The sequence below is a fragment of the Emericellopsis atlantica genome (genome assembly GCF_019669845.1).
Source record: "Emericellopsis atlantica unplaced genomic scaffold F5Z01scaffold_29, whole genome shotgun sequence".
NCBI lineage: Eukaryota > Fungi > Ascomycota > Sordariomycetes > Hypocreales > Bionectriaceae > Emericellopsis > Emericellopsis atlantica.
In genome coordinates, this window is record NW_025764731.1 from 174695 (window position 1) to 193639 (window position 18945).

The window sequence follows — 18945 nt, forward strand, 5'->3', positions numbered from 1 at the left end:
TCCCAAACTATTTTTTTTAGGCCCCGTCACCAAACCGCATTGTCGCTAACCCGGATCCCGCCTTGCAGGAGACACTTTCCCAGTGCGAGCCGACGCTTTGCACGCAACCACGATACTTTCTTTCGTTCGATACCCAACACCCACCACACAACACCACACACGATGGCTCTGAAGCGCATCAACAAGGAGCTCGCTGACCTCGGCCGGTACGTTTATCAGATTTTACCCCAAATGGCTCGCCTGCCCGCCGTGCTCGCGCTCCCAGACACCCCAAGGTGGGGCTGAGATATGAGCGGGGTCCTTGGAGGATGGGATTGTGCAAATTGATCACGAAGCGCCGTGCCAGCGTGGCAGACGTGCCGAGCGGGCAAAGCGATGCCAGTGTGAGAAATGTCCCATGGCTAACCTGTTCACAGCGACCCTCCCTCGTCATGCTCCGCCGGTCCAGTTGGTGAAGATTTGGTAAGACAAGCAGCGCCCTGTTGCAGCCCGGCAGGGCATCACCATCACCATCATCATCATGCTGACAACTCTGCACAGTTTCACTGGCAAGCGACGATCATGGGCCCTGGCGACTCACCTTACTCTGGCGGCGTCTTCTTCCTCGCCATCCACTTCCCCACCGACTACCCCTTCAAGCCTCCCAAGGTCAACTTCACCACCAGAATCTACCACCCCAACATCAACTCCAACGGCAGCATCTGCCTCGACATTCTGCGTGATCAGTGGAGTCCCGCGCTGACCATCAGCAAAGGTAGGATACGCTCGGGTGACATATCTTGCATGACGGTGACTGACATGCGGTAGTACTCCTCTCCATCTGCTCTATGCTGACGGACCCCAACCCCGATGACCCGCTCGTCCCGGAGATTGCCCACGTGTACAAGACAGACCGTCCGCGATACGAGGCGACAGCCCGGGAGTGGACTCGCAAGTATGCCATCTGAGACGGGCAGTGCGAGTTTGGTTGTGCGCGGGAGGAGGCGACGACAAGCTCAGCTCGGCGGCGTCGGAGACACATATCACTGAGAGAGGCAATGAGTGGTACTTGGGTTATTGAGAGTTACGGTACAGTACAACTAGCATTGACGAGCTTTTGACAGCTCAATAACAGCATTGCATCTTGAAGAAACTACTGTGAAAGAAGACAAGCTTGTGGTGACTCGGTAGATGCGATTATCGCACGATGCGATTGGGCGTAGCCGCCCAGACTCAGGAGGCGCGACAGGATCTGCGACACAAGCCGTGGCAGGGCCGCGTTTCACATGCTCCCCCGACGCAGGCCACGCAAACAGCACTTGCAAGTTGCAACTGCCCAGGCGAATGGCGAAGCGATGAGACAAACAGTGACTAGCAATGGGCTGATTTTTTTGCGAATGCTCGAGAACCACGTTTGGGCCCCTGGACGCGCGGACGGACGGTGGTCGATTATTAGGGCCGGGGGGTCAGGGTCATATCGTTCGTCTCGACACAGCCAAGTAAAAATGTGTTGCCAGTGCATCTCTTCCTTTCGCTTGACATCTCAAATCGTTTAATTTTCCGCTACTTGTTTTGTTCAATCGGTTTCCCAGTGCTGGTACGTGTTGCTGCTGCCACTACAAGTGAGAAAGGCCCGCGACTGACTGACATGAACTGCAGGACACGTTCTCTTCTCTTCTCTTTTCGCTAATCATAATTTCTCACGAGCCCTTCATTCGCTTCAGCTGGTCTGCCTTTCGATCCTCCAAAGCCCTTTGAGGCTCTCCTACCGATACCATGTCCTACGATGCGTACTACGTCTCCGACAAACCCACGGAGCGCGCGCGATGGACGCCTCTCACACGGATGCTCCTATCCGGCGAGATGACCCAGGAACAACAAAAGGAGCTTTCACCACAGCAAAAGTTCGGTCGGTGGATGATCAACGAGGGATATCGCCGGTTCTTCGTTTTTGTGTTCAGTCTCGCGCATGCGCTCATCTTTGCGTTTGGCTGCGTACACTACTCCATGAAGGAGAGTCTGCGATCCTCACAGCGAGACATAGGCTTCACCTTTGTGGCGGCGAGAGCGGCGGCCCTCGTGCTACACGTGGACGTTGCCATCATACTGCTGCCCGTGTGCCGCACGCTCATCTCGCTGCTGCGAAGGACGCCGCTGAACGGCATCATCCAGTTTGACAAGAACATCACCTTCCACAAGGTCACGGCGTGGAGCATCTTCTTCTTCTCGTGGCTGCACACGATTGCCCACTGGGTCAACTTTGGCAAGATCGCCGCCAAGAACGGACTAGGATTCTACGGTTTTCTCCTGGCCAACTTTGCCTCGGGCCCGGGATGGACGGGCTATGTCATGCTCATTGCGCTCACAGGCATGGTGGCCACGTCCATTGAGAAGACACGGAGGGCCAACTTTGAGCGTTTCTGGTACACGCACCACATGTTCATCGTCTTCTTCCTGTTCTGGGCGATCCACGGTGCCTTCTGCATGATCCAGCCGGACGTGGCCCCCTTTTGCACCAGCCTGGGCGCTTCGGCGATTGGCGTCTTTTGGCAGTACTGGATGTACGGAGGCTTCATCTACCTGGCGGAGCGCGTGGCGCGCGAGGTCCGTGGACGACACAAGACGTACATCTCCAAGGTCGTCCAGCACCCGAGCAACGTGTGCGAGATCCAGATCAAGAAGGAGAACACCAAGACGAGGGCGGGCCAGTACATCTTCCTGTGCTGCCCGGCGGTGTCGCTCTGGCAGTACCACCCCTTTACGCTCACGAGTGCGCCGGAGGAGGACTACATCTCCATCCACATGAGGTGCGTGGGTGACTTCACCAAGGAGCTGGGCAAGACGCTCGGTTGCGACTGGGACAAGAAGGCCGAGACGAGCAAAGTTGTTGGTGTGAGCGGCAAGGACAACAGCAACGGTAACAACAGCAACAACATGGACCCGACGCTGCGACGCGCGCTGCCCCGAGTCTACGTCGACGGTCCGTTTGGCTCGGCGTCAGAGGATGTCTTCAAGTACGACGTGTCCATCCTCGTGGGCGCGGGCATTGGCGTGACGCCGTTCGCCTCGATCCTCAAGTCCATTTGGTACCGGATGAACTACCCCAAGAAGAGGACGCGCCTCAGCAAGGTGTACTTTTTCTGGATCTGCCGCGACTTTGGCTCCTTTGAGTGGTTCCGCTCGCTGCTGCTGGCCGTCGAGGCCCAGGACCTGGACAACCGGATCGAGATTCACACCTACCTCACGGCCAAGATCAAGGCGGACGACGCGACCAACATTATGATCAACGACGCCAACGCCGACAAGGACACCATCACCGGCCTGCGCAGCCCGACCAACTTTGGCCGGCCCAACTGGGACATGATCTTTCGCGGCATCCGGAAACTCCACGCGCCCACGGACGCGGGTGTCTTCTTCTGCGGGCCCAAGGGGCTGGGGAGCGCGTTGCACGTGTACTGCAACAAGTACACCGAGCCTGGGTAAGTTTTTTTGAATCTTTCGTCAGAGACAAGACAAAGTGACTGACACCAACAACAGGTTCTCGTTTGTGTGGGGGAAGGAGAATTTCTAGTTACTTTTCTTTGTGTGCGGTGTTGACGGGCAACAAAGGCGCAGGACGCATGAAATACCCCCCCCTAGACTAGACATGCTTATGAAAATGTGACGATTCCCTCACCACCGCATGATTGCGAAGAAACATGCTGCCGCTGTCTTGCTTCATCCTGGAGGCAGGGCAGCCAATGGTTCTGTCTGCGCTGCGCACAGTGAAACATGTGAATCATAATCCGAGGCTACTCTGTAGAGTGAGTGTGGCTGAGCAGTGATAGTCGCTCAGAACTGCGGCTAATAATAATAATAGTAGTAGTCACTGGTCTATCCGCGAGATCGATAGAAACCATTGGATCATTGGAGAGACGACCCTTGTCTCGCGCCGCACATCACCTTCAACTTCTCTGGATGGCCGACACGCCTATAACGCGAACGTGACCTGTCTGCAGAAAGTGGTATCGAGTTTGTTCATGATGCCGGTGATGTATCAGCTGTCTGGGCAATTGGCGAGGCTTTCTGTAAAGTTCGGTGTATAGAATGCCAAGGAATGGATTGTTCGCCCAAGATCTTCCATTTATATTACTGCGATACGGGGCCTGGGAACATTACCCTCAATACTTCAAGCGGACGACGCAGTGTCATTGACTTGGAGACGGTTAGATTTGTCTGAACAATGTCCAGAGCCGTCATATGACTGGCGAAAACGCATCCAGCCGAGGCTAGGGGAAGAGGGATTTCATGATGTTGCTGAGAGATGGATGCCGGTAGCTCAGACAAGCAGTCTGTCGGAGGGAGGGTCACTGAGCAAGGGTGATCAAAGCCTCAGGTACTTTAGGTAAGTGATAAGTAGTTTTGGGAGTTGAAATGACCGAAGCAGAAGAGGATAAGAAGACCGTGAGAAATAATTACGGTCACATCAGAATGCCAATGTGTGACGTTGCCTTCCTTCCTCCTAATTAGGCTGCTACCCGTCGGGGCACCTGCCTGTTGCCAGCCATATCCGTAATTGGAATGTGCCTTCCCTCCATGCATAACCGCCTGGTCGTCGAATGCTTCATCACCATCAAGAATTATCATACGTCCCGTCACTTTTGTTGGAAGACGAGCGATTTTTTTTGAACAGTACGGAGTACTGACAGTGACGACGCCAACTGCGTACGCAATTCTCATTCGCACTCGGCCCGATCCACATTGACTGCACCCCAGGGCCAAGCCTGGTCGCTCCCACTCCCGGCAGCGACCAGCGAATCACCGCGAGACCAACAGAGGTCCCTTATTACTATGGGGGAAGCGGCTCTGACATTTGATCGACTACCTACAGACTTGCATCGATTTGACATCAGCCTCAGGAAAAGACATTGCCCTTTGCAATTCGCACCAACCGCAGCAGCGTCAGCGCGCAACCTCCTCGTGTTCGGGGCTCCAGTCGACTGACTGGATGGATCGTGGATGGATGGCGGTGCTTAGCCGACCCGAGTTCGTATCCACCACCATCGCTCCACTGGCCAGTGACCGTGACCGTGGCCGTAGCCCAGCGCCCATCTAACTGCCTTTGTGCTCACGCGCACGCAACGGCCACCAAACTCTTTCGTCGCATCCTCCTCCCAAATCACCAAACAAGAACACTCGCTCATTCAGCCACAGCCATCCCGACACTCATTCGCCGACGCCTGGCCCTTCCCTTCGCACCCTATTAATTCTTCTCTACTATTTTCCTTTTCCTTCTCTCTGTCTTTGCCACGTCTTTGCGCCCTTGCCCATCATGAGGCCAATTTGGGGTCTCCCCCTTCTCATCGCCCTCGGCACCGCCGGCGAAATTGCCAAGAGGCAAAACGAAAGCACTTCTAGCAGCGATGCCGTCAGCACCGAAATGAATATGGTCACGGAGACGACCACACAGGCCGACCCCACGACTACCGATGGAGGAGATAGCACGACCACGGAAGACAGCAGCAGTGACACCACCGTCACCGTCACTAAAACCGTAAGCGGCGGCTCTGGCAATACCGACACCAGTACCAAGACGGTGTCTTCCACGCGCACCACCACCATTGCCGTGACAGCGACCGTCTTCAAGACCACTACTGTCACCAGCAGCGACGAGAAAACCGCGACCACCACCATCTACGAGACATCCACAGAATGGGCCAACAAGCGTCGCGCCATTGAACTGGCCATGCGCACCGTTGCCCAGGTGGATGCCATCCCGACCACCGACGCGCCCGCCCCGATCGTCACGTCCGCTGTTGAGCACAGCCCCGACATGGCCCAGCCGAGGGCTCATCTCGCCAAGCGTGACACTATCACTGTCACGAAGACCGTCACCGGGGACAAGGGCGCCGATACCACCGTGGTGGACACCGTCACCCGCACCGCCGTCTCGACCGCTACGAGCCGCACGACGGTGACCGAATCCGTGACCGAGACCGAGCAGGCCAATGCTAGCACCACTGTGACTGTTACGAGCACCCTCACCGTCACGAGCTCCAGTGTTTCCACCGGCATCACCCAGCCTACCGAGACGAGCAGCGGCGACAGCAGCAGTGGCAGCAGCGGAGACAGCGGTGGTCTGTCGACTGGTGCCAAGGCTGGCATCGGCGCTGGTGTCGGTGTCGCTGCGCTCGCCATCATCGGCGCCATCGTCTTCTTCTGCTGGCGCAAGCGCCGCAACAGCCCCAAGTACGACCCTGACGACAATGCCTTTGGCGCCTCCGAGGTCCCTGTCGGTGCCGCCGCCGCCGGCGGTGCTGCTGGCGCTGCCGCTGGTCCCCGCACGCCCGATATGTCCCACACTCCTTCCACCAACAGCCGCCTCGCGCCCGCTGCTGCTGCTGCAGCCGGACCAAAGCCATACCAGGCGCCCGAGGGATACCGCGGGACAGCCATGGGCGATGGTCGCGCCGGGTACGCCAAGCCTGAACCCTACGGCGCCGCCTACACGCGCGCCTCGGGCATCAACAAGAGCCCGGGCCCGCTGTCGCCCAGCCCCGTCAGCCCGGACACGGCCTACTCTCGTCCCACGGACCGGACTAGTACTCTGCAGTCCGGGCCTGATGTCCTGCCTGAGCACCCCACGGCCGCCGAGATGGACAGCGCCTCCTACGCGCAACCGCAAGAGCTCGGTGCGCACAACGATGCTGCCGCCTCTCGCTGGGCGAACCCCCATGCCACGGAGATTGACAGCCAACCGGCCCTGAACCAGTCTCATGGCCCAGTGTACGAGATGCCGTCAGAGAACTATCGGTAGTCAGACAGATCTTGACAGACATGGCGCTGATACGTACACTAAAACAAAGAATCTACGATGCACATAGGAATGGGAGTTTGGTAGTTTAATGATGGCGCTCGCTTGGGAGAGACATTACATAGGAAGAGGGAAAGTGAAAGTCGGCAAACTTTTCTATTATCTTTTTGCATATAATACCGCACACATGTCGTGTACGCGCAAACAATTTATCATGTCTCATCTCTCCTACTCGTCACTATCTATCCCGCAGGGTGTATCCCCAAGGTGCTAGCATGTCCATGGTCGACGTGGTCAGGGGTATAAATGGTGCAAACAATGGCCACCGGATCTCGAGCAATCCGAAAGTGTGCATGGCAGCTAGGGGAAGTGAAGACGACAGGTGAGATGCTTTCTTCCCTACCATCGTGCTTGTTTGCTTATACGGCACAGGCGTGCTGTCCTACCAGGGCCTCTTTGACACTGGTATACCTGCCATGCACAACCGCACAGGTCGACTGCGTTCCTGAATACGACGCCATCCCCCGAGGGCGCGCATGCTTTGCTCGTCCCGGGGTGATGCCAGGCTTTCTCGCGTGAGGCTTGGAATCTGCGAAGACATGAGGCCCGTCTCGAACACACGGATGATGTCTCGCTCCATGAGACACCCGAACCCTTCGCCAGGGGCAACCGCGACAAGGCTGTTTGTGGACCGCCCGGCATACCAACGCGTTGCGAATGCGAGAACCGAATCTGCATGATGAGATCTAACTACTTTATTATAGAGACCCTGTCCACCGAGTAGCGGAAGGATATCCACCTCTTCAACCATCAACTTGCGCCTGGAGTTTCTCAACTCTGTCCACTCATTACAACAACATCCACAGGGAGCATTCTTGCCCCGTTCCACTCCTTTCAGTCAGTCAACATGAGAATCTTTGCCTATCTCATTCTCTTCTTCACCTGGGCTGTCGCTAGTCATATCGGCACCGGCACCATCACCGTCGACGTCGGTCTCAACGCAACCGAGGCCATGGGCAGCTCGCTTGCGGCAGAGACGGGCATCCTCAGCATCACGAAAGTGGTCATCGAAACATCTACCTGGATGCAACCATCGGTCGAGGCAACAGCCAGCGCGCCAAGGGGCGATAGTGCGGCGTTGTCGCTGATAGACCCGGGCTTTGTGGCTTTGAGCATTGCCTCTGGTATCATGATCATCGGCATGCTGGCAGTAGCATGATTTGTTGGTGAGGGTGCGATGTCGAGGTCTTCAGTCTGTCCATGTCATGATTTGGGGGATACGACGGGAACATGTACTTGGATAGCTACGCGCAACGTGAATTCTGCTTGTTCCGAAATCTGCGTTACCTGAAACCAAGAAGAAATCCCATACTTATAGCTGTTCGAAATACTACGAGTTTATGCTATTTTCAGTGGTGACGAATCTTGAACTTTTGCTGGGTGTCGCTGGCTCGCTCCATGCCCTTTGCGCTAGTGACTAACAGGGCATGGGCGGTTTTACTGCGGCAAGCTGCTAAGGCTCTTGGGTCTGCTTCTCACGGCCGGACAAGAGCCAAGTTGGTCCAGAACGCATCCGACATTCTCCGTCTGGGCAACGACCGCATCAGCTATCCGTAGCTCCGTACAAGTACATGATCTAAGAGGCCTGTCCTACCCAACAAACCAATCCCATCCTGTCAGCAGGACGCTGTCCAGCTCCTGCGGGGCCCCGAGGCCAGTCCGAATTGGTCTCTAGCCTGGATGCTACGTCATCAATCGCTAGCAATGCCTAGCATTGCATTCGCAGGCGGTTGGTCCCTGAAGTCCTGAAGTGGGAATAGGCTACCTATAATAGATTAGCTGGAGCCTGGACCTGGGCCGCTGGAGAGCGGGCGGCAGGTGGGTGATGGTGGGCTTCTAAGTTCTGGCAGGAGCAACAAAGGAAGCGAGCAATCTTGCAGTTTCACCATCCCCAAGCTCTTCCATCCCACGTTATTAACTACACCAACACTTGTGATAGTCACGTTTTCGTTTCCGCGACCAACCCATATCGAGCAATCATCAAGACCATAGCGACGCAGACAGTAATAAGACTCTCAATTACTACTCTCTGAACATATCACCCGCCAGCGCAACCATGGCGCAAGGAATCCCACCCACAACGATCACCATACCCCCGCCACGGTCCAACCCAGATACCCCTTCTGAGATGCCGTATGCTCTCCCCAATCTCGCTACGTTTGCGCTTCGTTCCCCTGCTAACCAGTCACAGCGGCACGCCCACCAGCACGACCACATCCCTTAGCGCCCTCTCCACAACCGCCATCAAGGACGGCCAGCGCGGCCACTTCCCCCAAGGCCCCGGCTTCGAGCGCGGCGGCCACCAGCACAACCCATCGACCACCAGTCTCGAAGCAGAGCGCGCCGACCGCATCTCCCGTCTCGCGGGCCTCGAGCGCGTCTCGACCCTGCGCGCACCACCCAGCAGCGCCGGGGGCGGCGCGCCCTCGCCCTCGCCCTCCCAGACGACCCCGACATCGACCGGCTTCCCGGCCAACTACGCGCCGCAGCACCCGGTGACGCCGTCGTACTTTGACAGCAATGGCCAACCCGTGGCCGTGACGAAGATGAGCACAGTGGGCACGGCCAGTGCGACGGAGAGTCACGCCACCGAGAGCCACGCGGGGGACGACGCGCGAACGACGGCGGCGGAACGAGACGAGGACATGCTCAGCACAGGCACAGGGTATAGGGGCGCTGGCTCGGTGACAAGCGCAGGGGGAGACCACTACGCCATGGACGAGGACATGCCACCGCAGAATGACGACGACCGGATGAGCGACGACGATGGATCCGCCTCATTAGTCGGCTTCGGCGAGGGTGCGGGCAGCACCGTCTCCGGGCCCATCTACCATCGACGACCGGCGCCTGGCACGGCCGCGCATCAGGCTTGGGTTCTGGAGCGGACGAATTCAGGACTGAGCGACGCGCGGCGGGAACGCGACTTTGCCGTGACCGGGGACGGGAGTACCTCGGCCGCCCTGCAAGAGCGTCGCGACGCGAGGCTGATGGACGGCATCGCGGCAGATCAGCATCCCCAGGCCGGTAGCAACGACGGGTACATTGACACCACCGTGCGTGGACCCGTCAGGGAGGCAGAGCACATTGTGCAGCAGCGGTTGGATCACGGCGAGTCGAGCGCAGGGCCTAACGCGATGAGCAGCGCCGGCGCGCCGGGACAACCGCTGGGCAAGTTCTACTTCGAGGGGCAGCAACGGAAAGAGTAGGTAAGGGTTTGCAGCAATGCTTGATACTGCTGGCCGGTATGTAGGTTGCGAAACGGAGTTGCTGGGTTGATTTGGGCTTGAGTTGCAAAATGTAAGGTAGTCAGCCGTGGACGAACGAGTATTGTCGATACGAGAAGCCATGACGGGACGATGCGTGGCCCCTTTTTTCATTTTGACGAAGCAATGTGTTTAATATCATCCAAAAAAACGGATGCATTGACAGACATGGCGTCGTGGCCAAGTATGAAAAAAAAAACGCCTCTATCCGTGCGCGATGCTCCCAGCAACGCCCCAAACGCCGTCTATCCTAGTGATGATGATGATACCTACTACCCCAGCGACATGCCAGAGGTAGTAGCGGAGAGAGCTCAAGCTCTTTGAGCCCCTGTATGCTATAGCGTCTTGTCTCTATATAAAATGCCTCTATATGAAAAGCATTCCTGTATCTCTCTTTTCCAATCCCCCTCGTCGTGTGCTGTAGTGTCCATTACGCGCAGAGAACATCCACGCCCATGCGCCGCGCGACGGCCTGCCAGTCCCAGACGGCCACCCACTCGCTGTCGTCCATGAGGGCCCACACGCCGCCGAGCAGTTCGAGGATGCGGTCGCAGTTGCGCATGCCCGTGTAGCCGCGTACGGCGCGCAGCGCCTTGCGCAGCCTCTCGCGTCGCTCCGGGTCGAAGCACGCCACGCCGACGAGCATGCACGGGATGAGCAGCAGGGTCTGCGCCGGGTCCGAGGGTCCAAAGGACTCGAGGAGACTCAGGGACTCGTCGACGGCGCTGATCAGTCTTGGGTCATCGAGCACGGCGCGTTTCTTGTTCTGTGGCGAGGACCCCCTCGAGGAGGCGTAGCCGCGGGAGTCGTATTCGTGCATCGAGCTGTGTCGTGTCGGGCCCCTGTGCGGCGGGTAGCTGTTGTAGGTGGAACTCGACATGGGTGCTGATGCGGTGGATACGACGCTCGCCGCCATGGACGCCCTGCGTTGGGGCGTGGAGGAGGATGACGAAGGCGTCGAGGACAGCCCGCTGACGGTGGACTGCGGCGTCGCCGATGGCGGGTAAATGGTCCTAAAGAGGTAGATGAACATGGTCTGCTTGTAGAGCAGGCAGATCCTGTGCCTGCTATCGGTGGCCGGCCATTCTGGCTGCCACTCCTGTATAGCGCTGTTAATTTCAGCGGCTCTGAAGAGCATCATGTAGTCGACGGGCGGCTCCGTGGTGCCCATGATCATGTTCTGGCGGATGACGACCCGCAAGCCGCTCACCACGGCCAGCCAGTGCAGCAGGCCGTCCGAGACGCCCACGAGCCGCTGGGGCTGGATGGGAGCGACGGGTCGCCAGTCCTCCGAGGACAACCTTTCCGGGCTCGTGTCCGGGTGCCACAAGAGGTCGTCGGCGTAGATGTGATATTGAAAGAACTCGGTGATGAAAGTATAAAAGGTCGGGTCGAGTGGTGGCGAGTCCGCGATGAGCGCCTGGTAGCCCTTGAGATGAAGTCGGTGCTCGCCGCTGTTGTTGCCCTCGATCCTCGTCTGCAGAACGCGGCACATGATCTGTCCGTATCGGGCGCACAGCGTGGTCTGGTACTCTTCCGATTCGTAATGCGGGTCGTTTCGGTCGACTGTGTGGCTCATGTCCTCCCAGAACCGCTTCATGGCCTCGTCGTGGTGGTAGACGGATCGTTCCTGCAACGCAAACAGATTCGTCGGATTCTCGTCCAGCATTTTCTTCCCGTACGGCGCGTCCCAGTCAATATGTTTGCTGCTGATGGAGAGGATCGAGTGCATGAGGCCCTGGTGTCGGTTGGCGAGGTGCAGAATAATGTCCTTGAACGCATTCTTCGACTCGCCCTCGACGGTGAGCAGGTTGCTGAGGTTGCTGACATAGTGCTTCCAGAAGATGCGGTCCTCTGTCGTTTCGACGCCGTGGAAAAGGGGAAAGTTGGTGATGCTGGCCGTCTGCTCGATGCGCTCCTGCTCGGCCCTCTCCTTGCCGCTGCGCCAGACCTGCTTCTCGTGATAGCCCTCGCAGACCACTGCGTTCTTCTCGCAGTTCATACCTATAGTGCTCTGTCAGACAAACGTGGGTAGTAGACCTGGCCAGAGACCCAGGTGCACTTACACCTTGGCTTGGCCTCATCGCACTTCTTCTTGCGCTTCCTGCATGTGATGCAGCCCGTCTTGGAGCGTCCTTTTGTGACTTTTGTGGCGCTGACGACGGACACGAGTGGGTGCTTCCTCGGACGGCCCCTGGGTCGCTTCACTTTGGCCGGGCTTGCCGTGCTGTCGGTCGTGGGCACCGGCTTGACGTGGTCGAGGGGAATGTCTTCGTCGGCCTCGACTTTGGGGATGACCAGGGCACCCTCCGAGTCCTGCTCCCACTGCGTCTCCTCCTGGTCGATCTCGAGGTCTTCTGCGTTTCCGCCGGACCCCCACGAGTCGGCGTACGTGGACGAGGCAGGGTATTCGGCAGCGTTGGGGGCGGCGGCGTCGTTCATGGGCATGTCTGGGGATATTCGGTCGTCCCAGGTAGTCGCACCAACGGCAGACGCCGACAATTGATCCATGGTTTGTTCGAGCAGAAAATTCAAGGCGACGGGCGGTGCTGAAGCGCAGAGACAGCCATTTGCACGGTAGGGGCAGGACGTCGTTGTCGTTGTCGTTGTCGTTGTCGTTGCAGTGGCGGTCGTGCGTCGTCAGGTCGGGCTGGAGTGGCGGTATGGGACGGTGGAAGAAGTTGCGAGGTGGTGGTCGTCCGAGTTCGATGGATGGAAGGGTGGATGGATGGATGGACGGATGGTACAGTAGGATGGTTGAACGAACAAACGAACGGATGGAGGGGCAGGGCAGGGGGGTGGGGATGTCTTAACTGCTTGCGTGCGATGGAGATTCCGACATGGCCACTGGCTGAGACGGGGTCTTGAGGGCTCCATTGTCGTCGGCAGCATGGACGGGCGAGCAGATCCCCATGAGATGCGTCGGAACTCCACTGTTATTGATGGCTGGCTGCCTGCACATCAGCAAGGGCGGCATCGTAACGTAAGTGAGAAGAGGGTGGTGTTACTGGTGTGCTGCCACCACCGTTTTGCAGGACCGTTCCGTGGCCGTCCGTTCCCTCGCGAGGTGGTTGTTTGTTTGTTGGTGGATGGCACGGGCCGTCGGCGTGACGATTTGCTGCTCATTGCTTCTGCTCGGCAACAGCCGTTGGGTTCCTGGGGAGGGACTGTCTGTCTGCTGATGCATTTTGAGGACTCCCGTCGTGGAGCATGTTCGTTCACGACAGTACAGCACCATGCCTCCATCTCGACCGACGGTCCAGAGGGCTCCTTAGCTAACGTCAGTCTAGTCAGTCTTGGCGCGCTGGTTCTCCACAGGCTTGATCCATGCTGGGAGTTGACCATTCCAGGCCTTGTTGCAACTTGTTGCTTGTGAGCAGTTCAAGGCCCAACGGATCCTGTTGGCGATCCAGTGTTTTTCACCGCCAGGACTTGTTTCCTCTTTCGACCCGGTAGTCCAAGGGGTGCGTATATGTTGGCCTGGGCCAGTTCAGCCCAGCACAGTTCAGTCAAGGTTGGAGAGATCCCCAACGTCGATGAATTGGCAGTCGCAGTCCTTGGACATGTGTCGTCCTGGGAGCGGAAGATCAGCGCTGCGCACCGGCAAGCCACAGGCCAATCACCGTGCTGCCGACTGGAACCGCAAAGATCAGAGATCTCCTCCTCGCCCCGACAGTCATGGCAGTTACAAGTACTCTGTACCCAGGTATTACTACCTGTTAGTTGCCGGTTGATGAATCAACTGCCCGGTGGAAGGCGCTCGGCCTCACGTGTTTCGTGAAGGGACTGGCTCCGGGTAGGCAGGATGTTCTCTTCAAGTGCACTTGTCCATGAGGGCTCCAGAGTCCAGAGTCCAGCCTACTACTCTTGCAATACGAACAACTCTTCTATTTCAGGACCCCTTGACCCCTTCAGCCCTCAGTATCTTGGCATACATCCAACACCGCCGGCGATGAGCCCGAGGCAGCCTGAATCGGCATCCGCGCGCATCAATGTTTGTGACATTCGGCGTTTCCTACCAGCCGTCCTACAACCATACTGCATGACTGCACCGCACCGCCCATGCGCAATGATCCCATCGGCTCGGGCCACCACCATTGGCAATCGAGCAGGGAAAGACGCGACTACCACGGTTGCCCAAGACATGGAAGAAACCGCCATCATTCTTCCAGCTTACCAACCTGGCCGTCAGCTGGTCAAGTGATCATCTTCCCACGCGCTGGGTGACTGCGGCTGACTGACGATTCCGCGCCACGAAGGGTGCCACAGAATTATAGTCCTCTGGACAAGAGTTCTGTCGAGCAGGTTTCGTTTTCTGCAGCGCCCTCAGCATCTCACCCAGAGTCACTTGAAGATGCCTCCACCTCCACCTCCCCCACACCACACCAGCGGTCTCGATCTACACGGGAAAGATGCGGTCAAGACCGCCTCGCCATCAGCTGGGGTCACGCTACCCTACCCAACGCCTGGAGCAATTGGGCGCTACCGTGCCCTTGGCGTTCCAGGCATCGGGGAGTTCTTCTTCAGGCTGACGTCCGACATGTTTCTCTGACTATTTTTATTAACATTTAAGTGTGATTTTTGGGACTAGCTCACCTCATGCTACGCATATTTGACCCGCAATTGCGGGCCAGTTCTCGCGCTTCGTCGCCTATCCGTGTTTGTGAGTGTCACTCACGCTATGTACGGTACCATGCCCAGCCCACTGTTCCTCGCCTCATGCCGAGCAATGGATCTCTCACCGTTTCGCCGCTCGGTCAAAGTGTGGCTTGGACTTGTAGGTATGTTCACTATACAAAGCGTACACCGTACGGACCAGACAGTACAATAGATGCAAATCGAACATGTCACCTCACCGCCGCCCACCCGCTATCTTCAACCGCGTCGAAATGCTACCCTCAACCCCCCGTTGCTCATCTTGTTCAACAACTCCATGCTCTGCGGCTTGCGAAGTCGTTTCCTCCCCGTGTCCAATTTGAGGCCCTCGGGCTTCTTCCCCTTGTACGTTGACGTTGGTGGCAGTGGTGGCACGGGGTTCTCATCCAGGGCACGACGGACATCGTAGAGTGACTCGCGATGGCCAGGGTGCACGCTGCTCTGGGAGAAGGTGCAATTACGACGGCGCAGGGAGCCACCCTCTGGGACGTCCTCGAACGGCTTGTAGTGCGTCGAAGGGGTGGTCGGTGTCTTGGGGCGGTTGCGTCGACGAAAGAGGTTGCCAAAGGTGTACGATGGTGTGCGCGGCTCACGAGGGGGAGTAGGAGGGTTATGCGGAGCAGCCTGAGATAGGCGCTCGCGCGTTGTCATGTTTGACGGCAGGGTTGAGTAGGCAGTCATGATGGGGACGTGTTTAGGACGGCCAGGCGTCGGGTGCTGGGTACTCGGCGCTCGCGTGTCGGCAAAGTACTGCGCGTCCGATCGAGGGAGGATCGTCATGGCGTCGCGGCCTTTGGTGCGCTCAAGCAGGAAAGAGCTTCGGTCGCAGCTATTACGTGGCGCATGGCAAGAGTCTGGGGTCGCGGGGCGTTCCTCGCTGGGCGTAGATCTACAGATTTTGAAGCGTGGCTCGTAGTCTGGGATCGTGGGTGAGTGCTGGGGTTCGCGGCTGCGCTCGGTAACCTTGGTCGGCGTGAAGCCTGACGGCTCGTTGGCCGCCGTGCTCTCGACAGTGGTGTCTGAAGTAGATTCCACAGAACGGATGCTGGACGTAGAGGGACAAAGAACTGGTGTTGTAGACTCGGGGGTGTTTGCTCTTGAGGTTGGCTTTTTGTCCGACCTGGACGGGAGTCGTAGAGGTGCCGGCTGCAACTCAGCAATCATGGACCGCGCAGAGTATGCCGCTGTCAGCTGAGTTTTGTGAGCGCTTTCTGGATTCAAGAAGTCATCGGCGCCGTCCAGTACGTTGCGTGTGAGGGTTTCGCGGCTGGCAGCAAGTGGGAAGCCGGTCATAGGTGTATCCATGGCAGCGTCCTCCGCCTGTAGCGAACCGGGACTGTAGGCCATGGTGTGATTTTCAGTGCCTTCTTCTAGTTTCTCGGGACTTGACTTGCTGTAGGCGATGTCTTTTGGCGGGATGACTGTCTCCTGGCTGTCTTGAGAGTACATAGACGACGCATCGCCTGGGTCTGATGCAGTATCAGCATCAAAATCTGCCCCTCTGACGAAGGGGTTGACGCTACCGATGGCCCCAGACAAAATGGAAGGCAGATGGAGAGTCTCTTCGGCAGATCCAGTGAGAATGCTACCGGTTGACATGGATTTGCGATGACCTTTGCTGGCCATGACAGCCGAGTTACGAATCTGGTTACGGGGAAACCCGTCACTGGACGTTGTTCTCGGTGGTGCAGCATCGATTTCTGAAGATGACGGTATATCTGCCGAGTGAGACGTAGCAGGAGTGCGTGACTCCCCTACAGCCATCAGATTATTCGTGGACGGGAAAAGGGAGGTAAGCGCGCCCAGATTCAAGGACAGGCGCGGACAGCTTGGATCCGACAGTTGAGCAGGTACCTTGTCCTTAGGAGGGTCGCTAGATCTCTGTCGTTTGGATGGGCCGAGGATACTGGGGATCCGGTTGATAGATGAAGGGATAACAGGAAGGACGAGAAACTTCTCCCACCCAGCCGTCCAGCGCCAAACCTTCTCAGGTGCGGGCAGTTGGCAAGGTCTGTTCTCGTTGGCAGCGTTGACCTTTTCCAACAACCACATGCGTGTATACTCCAAGGGCGAGATGCGCGGCTGCGCGAGGCCATAGCGTACATTGCGCTGCTCGGACTGCTGCGATAGTGTCGATGTTCGGTACGATGGCGAGGGGTTCGTGGGTGTACTTGGCGTACTGTCGTGGCTAGGCGTGCGTCGCTTCGAGATGTAGGCAGGGTCGGATATCTGCGATTTGAGCACGGGCTGGCGCTGGGCACTGGCGCTTGCACTTCGCATGTCCGTCCTGGAGCGTATACGGCGCGCGAGTCTCTGCCAGACTTTGCCCTGCTCCAGGAATGACTCGGGAATGGGAGGGATGGGGGGTATCGATGCTGCTGCTGAAGGGTTGTTGGAAAGAAAGGGGGTTTTCTTGGGGCTTCTGGGTGGTGTAGTCGTGTTGCTGACCGTGAAGCTTCCCTCGTCGTCGCTGTCGAAACTGTCCTACGTGTTCTGACAGGGCGCTGCTCTGGGGATCAAGAGGCCGAGGGCCGCTTTCTCGGCGGATGTCAAGTCCAGCTCGCGGGCTAGAGGGTGCTCGTCGAAGCCACACTGTGACAGCGGTCGACAGGACTCCCGCTTGCCCTTGCCAACGCCAAAGGCCCAGGGGTCGGTCTCTGCAGCGAGGAACTCGCGTCCAGAAAACCCCAAGAGGAGGGCATTGGGCACTGGAGGGGCCGGTGAGACCATGAAGGACTGATTGGCACTGTCCACGGAGTCGTGTGGACAGTGAATGGATACCAAGGACGTGCCATCTGACGTGGTGCGAATAGATCCAGACAATGTCTTTGTGCGCTTCTCTATAGCGTCGAGGGCCTCGAAGCACGCATCTTCCAGTTTCTTGGTTTCTTCCACATATCGGACAAGATTCTGTCGGGCGTGTTCGTAGTCAGGCATGCCGCACCAGCTGACGAGCTTGATCCGGATATCTTTAAGCTTGTTGGCGGAAAATGCATCGGGGGAGAGGATGTAGCGAAAGATGGTGAAGCGGATGCTCTCGCAAAGGCCAGCGGAACAGGGCGAGGGCGCAACGTCAACACCATCCTCCAGTTGTGTAACTGAAGGGAACAGTGAGTTGAGGAGTGCCATTGTTTTTATGAGATCGACACAGCCTTGCGCACTCTGCTCGAGGTTTTGCATAAGCACCTGGTCATGTCAGCAAGGCTTGGGTTGACGGAGAAGCCCAAAGAAGGAGGACGAGTGCTCACGGAGGCGCGAAATCCAAGGTAGAACTGGGTATAGCGTTTAGAAGTAGTAATCTGGAGTTCTGAAATTATCCTCTCGCGAATTTCACCAACAGTTGACTCTATGGCCATGGCTTCCCTTGTTGATGCGAGAAGGCGCTGGCGGTGACTCTCAGCCTTGTCAAGCCAGCCCAATCCCTCCAGGGCGCAATCATAGTCAATGCCTCCATCGTCTGTTCGGCGGAAGACAAGGTGGCAGGCATCTCGCAGTTTCTTGCGCGGATTCACATCGTGGCGGATCTCGTTGGTTGCGTGTGCCGCTTCCCAGTCTGCTCGCAGCTGATCATGTAGCACAGCATTGCCGTCAAAGGCGCGCAGTCTTCGCTGCACAGCTTGAGCGTAGCCGACTTCACGGCTCGTGAGGCTCAGTGTCGAACAGTTGAGCAGTTCTTGAAGCGCGAGGCGGCCTTGGTTGAGCCACCAGTCCTCGAGCTCGCCGGGCGTCGGGGGCATGCTGGACTCGGGCAGGGTGGTCGTTCACATAGAGAGGACTTGCAGTTTGAGCCATATGATGAAGATGTGATCAGTGACGGCTATGAGGGCTCAGAATATTGATTTCTTAGATGCAGAAGAAAAGTCTCGTAGTTGAAGGCAAAGTGAGCGCGCATACAAGTTACCCGGGAGATCATCCTGTGGTAGTAGTGCCAGTGTGCCGGACAGTGGAAACAACGCAGCCTTCTGATCGCCTTCACCTCAGTTTGAACTCGCGAGTGACCATGAAGAGCATTGCCATCTTATTTCAACAACATTCGAACCGACTTGCTGATGGCATTGGTGTGTCAGTGTGATAACTGCGCCGCGGACCCGGTTATTTACGTGGTCGAGCGTTCCCACATGGAACCCTAGCCAGGCCCCAGACATCCCTGCCTGCACCGTTAATTTGTTGGAGGCTGTCGTGGACCCAGCGTCT

At 57.5% G+C, this 18945-nt stretch overlaps 8 protein-coding genes across 8 annotated transcripts; 6 read left to right on the top strand and 2 right to left on the bottom strand.

Annotated features, from left to right (window-relative positions):
* Positions 1–162: 162 nt before the first annotated feature.
* F5Z01DRAFT_628098 (ubiquitin-conjugating enzyme/RWD-like protein) lies at positions 163–947 on the top strand (the record flags this gene model as incomplete). The annotated part of the gene is made up of 4 exons (XM_046261576.1): positions 163–206; positions 417–462; positions 541–754; positions 808–947. The coding sequence occupies 4 exons, from the start codon at positions 163–165 to the stop codon at positions 945–947; spliced, it is 444 nt and encodes a 147-aa protein (XP_046115089.1).
* Positions 948–1755: 808 nt separating this feature from the next.
* On the top strand, positions 1756–3550 carry F5Z01DRAFT_677161 (ferric reductase NAD binding domain-containing protein; the record flags this gene model as incomplete). Its single annotated transcript, XM_046265331.1, has 2 exons — positions 1756–3458; positions 3517–3550. 2 exons carry the CDS (start codon positions 1756–1758, stop codon positions 3548–3550), a joined length of 1737 nt encoding a protein of 578 aa, XP_046115090.1.
* A 1740-nt stretch (positions 3551–5290) lies between these two features.
* On the top strand, positions 5291–6775 carry F5Z01DRAFT_639568 (uncharacterized protein; the record flags this gene model as incomplete). The annotated part of the gene is made up of 1 exon (XM_046262449.1): positions 5291–6775. One exon carries the CDS (start codon positions 5291–5293, stop codon positions 6773–6775), a length of 1485 nt encoding a protein of 494 aa, XP_046115091.1.
* A 904-nt stretch (positions 6776–7679) lies between these two features.
* On the top strand, positions 7680–7991 carry F5Z01DRAFT_639569 (uncharacterized protein; the record flags this gene model as incomplete). Its single annotated transcript, XM_046262450.1, has 1 exon — positions 7680–7991. One exon carries the CDS (start codon positions 7680–7682, stop codon positions 7989–7991), a length of 312 nt encoding a protein of 103 aa, XP_046115092.1.
* A 573-nt stretch (positions 7992–8564) lies between these two features.
* On the top strand, positions 8565–10282 carry F5Z01DRAFT_296184 (uncharacterized protein). Its single transcript, XM_046258854.1, has 2 exons — positions 8565–8965; positions 9024–10282. Exons 1-2 carry the CDS (start codon positions 8889–8891, stop codon positions 10036–10038), a joined length of 1092 nt encoding a protein of 363 aa, XP_046115093.1. The 5' UTR covers positions 8565–8888; the 3' UTR covers positions 10039–10282.
* A 243-nt stretch (positions 10283–10525) lies between these two features.
* Positions 10526–12537, bottom strand: F5Z01DRAFT_628021 (fungal-specific transcription factor domain-containing protein; the record flags this gene model as incomplete). The annotated part of the gene is made up of 2 exons (XM_046261570.1): positions 10526–12099; positions 12162–12537. The coding sequence occupies 2 exons, from the start codon at positions 12535–12537 to the stop codon at positions 10526–10528; spliced, it is 1950 nt and encodes a 649-aa protein (XP_046115094.1).
* A 45-nt stretch (positions 12538–12582) lies between these two features.
* On the top strand, positions 12583–13921 carry F5Z01DRAFT_298273 (uncharacterized protein). Its single transcript, XM_046258859.1, has 2 exons — positions 12583–13384; positions 13446–13921. The coding sequence occupies exons 1-2, from the start codon at positions 12986–12988 to the stop codon at positions 13827–13829; spliced, it is 783 nt and encodes a 260-aa protein (XP_046115095.1). The 5' UTR covers positions 12583–12985; the 3' UTR covers positions 13830–13921.
* Positions 13922–14970: 1049 nt separating this feature from the next.
* On the bottom strand, positions 14971–18725 carry F5Z01DRAFT_739398 (uncharacterized protein; the record flags this gene model as incomplete). The annotated part of the gene is made up of 4 exons (XM_046266831.1): positions 18000–18725; positions 17240–17937; positions 16275–17173; positions 14971–16220 (listed from the first exon to the last, which is right to left on the bottom strand). Exons 1-4 carry the CDS (start codon positions 18486–18488, stop codon positions 14971–14973), a joined length of 3336 nt encoding a protein of 1111 aa, XP_046115096.1. The 5' UTR covers positions 18489–18725.
* Between the last annotated feature and the right edge of the window lie 220 nt (positions 18726–18945).

Coding starts and splice junctions, on each gene's coding strand:
- F5Z01DRAFT_296184 (XM_046258854.1), top strand. CDS start 8,889: ATGGCGCAAGGAATCCCACCCACAACGATCACCATACCCCCGCCACGG. Junction 8,966..9,023: donor GATACCCCTTCTGAGATGCC/GTATGCTCTCCC, acceptor AACCAGTCACAG/CGGCACGCCCACCAGCACGA.
- F5Z01DRAFT_298273 (XM_046258859.1), top strand. CDS start 12,986: ATGGACGGGCGAGCAGATCCCCATGAGATGCGTCGGAACTCCACTGTT. Junction 13,385..13,445: donor CCTTAGCTAACGTCAGTCTA/GTCAGTCTTGGC, acceptor TGACCATTCCAG/GCCTTGTTGCAACTTGTTGC.